Genomic DNA, 1,293 nt, shown 5'->3' on the forward strand with positions numbered 1-1,293 from the left:
GTGGGGCAGCGCGGGTCGTGGGCGGAGAGCAGAGACCCCACGTGGGAGCGCCCAGGCCAGAAGCCTCAGCGCCGCCATCGTCCACGGCCACCGGGCTCCCAGCTCCGGGACAGGACGGAGAGAGAAAGGCCAGGTGCACCTTGGCAGAGCAGGGCACATTACCTTTGCGCTGCGTCATAGAGCAGGGAGGTGGACACTGCCAGGGATGGCCGTGGGTCTCATTCAGCTGAGGACACCCTTGGCCATCCCTGCTGCCCGGTCTGTCTCTCAAGAGCCTGGGACAGACACTCCAAACCCCTGTTTGGGACTCCGTTGTACTCAAGAGAGCTCCCCCCAGGGCAGAGGTGGGGGTGGGGCAGAGCCAGGTTAGGATTCCCCTCCTGGAGGGAGGGGCTGAAGTTAGCCGGTCTTTTAAAGCCATAGTCCCATCTGTCACTCCCTGCTATTAAATTCTAAACTCTCCTAGCGCTGTGCCACGTTTCCCTAACTCAGAGTAACCCCTGCCTGCCATCTCCCTTTCCAAGCTATCCTCCAGCCTTTTGCTGGACTCCAGAGAGACTGTTCCTGCCCTGTTGTCATTTCTGTCCTCCCTGCCTGACATAAAGGAAATGTCCCAGTAAACCCCCGTGAGTGAAGTAGAAACATCTGTATCTGAGGAAACAGGCTTCCGTGCTGAATTACTACTCTGCAGAGCTGCAATAGCTCAGGCTCAGAGCTCAGAAAACTTGGGGCGCAGATCCCCCCACCCCTCCTTCCTAGTACAGAACCTTTCAGAGTGGAGGCTTGCTGCCCAGAGAGAAGGACCCTTTCCCGGATGGGATCCTGGCTCTCAGGAGTTCAGTTGCTCTGTATGAGGGACCAGAAGGCATTCCTGGCTAGGGCCTCCCCATGTCCAGGACCTCACCGTTCTGCCCAAATCCTCAATAAAGGCTAAACATCTCCCTCCCAACACCCCCACAGTGAGAGGGCTCTGTGTACTAGCCCAGTGGCCTCTGCTGGAACCACCTCCCAAGACCCCCAGGCAGCTCCCTGCTAAGTCCTGGAGCCTCACCATCTGTGGTTTCCACATAGAGGCGGAGTCCCAGGTCCTTGTGATGGTTCAGCAGCCATCGGTCACTGGCTGCTGTGATGTCCAGCACCAGCCAGCCCTCGTCCCCAGATCGAAGCGTCTGAAGATCCAAAAAGAACAAGTCAGACTCCCTGTGGACATGAAAGGACAATTAACCAAGGGCCGAGGGAGGTTGGCACAGCTGCTTGTATCTTGTGCCTGCCTGGGGACCACTCTCAGAGCCT

At 57.9% G+C, this 1,293-nt stretch overlaps 1 protein-coding gene across 1 annotated transcript in view; it reads right to left on the minus strand.

Moving 5' to 3' along the window:
- The window catches only part of LOC110293403 (bone morphogenetic protein 8A), a 29,216-nt gene that overhangs the window by 10,390 nt on the left and 17,533 nt on the right, over positions 1-1,293 (minus strand). The window contains exon 2 of the mRNA XM_021161233.1: positions 1,052-1,213. Coding sequence (XP_021016892.1) covers positions 1,052-1,213 — 162 coding nt within the window. The remainder of the gene's footprint in view (positions 1-1,051; positions 1,214-1,293) is intronic.

Source organism: Mus caroli, chromosome 4 (genome assembly GCF_900094665.2).
Source record: "Mus caroli chromosome 4, CAROLI_EIJ_v1.1, whole genome shotgun sequence".
NCBI lineage: Eukaryota > Metazoa > Chordata > Mammalia > Rodentia > Muridae > Mus > Mus caroli.